This window comes from Citrus sinensis, chromosome 5, assembly GCF_022201045.2.
Source record: "Citrus sinensis cultivar Valencia sweet orange chromosome 5, DVS_A1.0, whole genome shotgun sequence".
In the NCBI taxonomy this organism is placed as follows: Eukaryota; Viridiplantae; Streptophyta; class Magnoliopsida; order Sapindales; family Rutaceae; genus Citrus; species Citrus sinensis.
Window position 1 is genome coordinate 6391497 of NC_068560.1, and position 1997 is coordinate 6393493.

The 1997-nt window shown below is 35.1% G+C and overlaps 1 protein-coding gene across 1 annotated transcript; it reads left to right on the forward strand.

Annotated features, from left to right (window-relative positions):
- Positions 1 to 271: 271 nt before the first annotated feature.
- On the forward strand, positions 272 to 760 carry LOC102615680 (zinc-finger homeodomain protein 5-like). The gene has a single exon (XM_006471185.2). The coding sequence runs from the start codon at positions 272 to 274 to the stop codon at positions 758 to 760; it is 489 nt and encodes a 162-aa protein (XP_006471248.2).
- Positions 761 to 1997: the final 1237 nt, after the last annotated feature.

The following is a 1997-nucleotide window of genomic DNA, read 5'->3' on the forward strand; positions in this document are numbered from 1 at the left end:
AAAATTGCATTACTCCGGAGTAGTCTAAGATTTTACTCCACGACAAATTTTATAGCATTTTAGATAAATGAATATCCAAGCACAAACAAGACACGTACATCTTTTCATGCACAAACTTGTCATAATTCTAGCGAATACCCAATTCCAAATGGCAATTTTCTTCAAGGTTAAAGCCAAATTTAACAAGCATCCGTTTCGTTTTCTGAGCAAAATATATACTAACATCACTAGATCTCCTTAATCTTATATATGATCATTTATATATACTAATATGGCAGTGAGTTACAGAGAATGCAGGCGAAACCACGCAGCCTCCATTGGCCGCTATGCATACGATGGGTGCGGAGAGTTTCTCAAAGCTGGCAAAGATGGCACAAAGGAAGCCTTTCACTGTGCTGCTTGCGGTTGCCATCGAAGCTTTCACAGGAAAGAGCTATCATTATCAGTGGCGTCTATTCATCGTCGTCGTCGTCATCATGATCATGAGCATAAGAATTATAAGGCTAAGACGAAGAGGACGAAGATTACGGAGGAGCAGAAGAGTAAAATGAGAAGATTTGCAGACAAGTTGGGGTGGAAGCCACAGAGGCACGATGAAGAAGAGGTTGGCAAGTTTTGTGGTGAAGTTGGGATCACCCGGAAGATGTTTAAAGTTTGGCTCAACAACAATAGGCGCCGGCCGGTGCCAGTACGGGTGCCGGAGAAATGCCGTGCTGCGAGTGTGGTCGGAGTGAAGAATCTGCTGGCCGCCGAAGAATAATTAATTTAGGGTTTTGTTCTTTTGTTTTGTTAGCTTTTGTTTCTTTCCTTGGGCTGTTTTGTAACTGAAGTAGTTTTGTCATATATCCCTTCTGGCTCTTTCTAATTAGTTTCAACTTGCAGATGTATTTTTCACTTTCATCTCTCTTGTTGGGGAATAATCTATCTAACCTCATCACCTCCGAATGGGTCTTAGATTATATAAATTACATTGACATGCACTCAACTATTAAGCTACTATTCTATATAGTAATTAAGTAAAACTCAATGTATGAGTGGACTCACCTTACCTTTATAATATGATGAAAACTAAGTAAAGATTGATCTGCACATAACAGAAGATGCTAAGAAAATAATGTCACATCGACTAAAAATGAATCTTGGACTGAGTGCAATATTCAACTTTTAAGTTAATTTCAAAGCTTGCAAATTAGGGTGTGTAAACTCAAATTCGCATCAACTCGATCGGATTTTAGGTTGATCAAATTGGAGAAAAAGTTATCAAAACTCAACCTGAACTTGTAATCTAATCTATTCCGATCTAAATTGTAGTCAAGTCAAACCAGTTCAGATTAAAATTTTCGATTGCATTCAGATCGAGTCGCGTTTTGGTTAAAATCAAGTTCGAGTCAATTAAGATGGATTCAGATAATGCTCAAATTACGGGTTATTTTGAGCTTTTTTTATTTGTTTTGATTTTTTTACAAATTATTTTATTTATTAGAAGATTGTTTTAATGTAATTATTTTTTTTACCAATTTAAAAAAAATGAAAACTACTACTATGAAATCAAATTAAAAAAATAAAATAAAATAAACTACTAATATCACACCGATCTCGTTGTTTCCCACCCCTTTTGCAAATATCTCCATTGTTGTTCTATTTGCTTTCCTACCTCCTTCTTTCTCCTTAATTCGAGAACATATGTAGTTTGAATACAAATTTAACTAACAAATTAAAATGGTATATAAAATAAGCTGGAGCTTTAATTGCATAGTCAGTTTACAAGTTCACAGCAGATAGTGTTACAAGTTCAACTGCTTCAAAACTTGCAAAATTAGTTGCATGGTCAGTTAAAGAATTCGAAATTGATGTAAGTAGAGAAGCCATCTCTTTTTGTCAGCATCACACAAAGTCATCCAAAATTTTTATAATGGAAAAATAAATAATCCCCAAAATTAAACTCGATCGGATCAGTATTTCTATGATGATATGGAAGACAATCTTGGATCTATCAA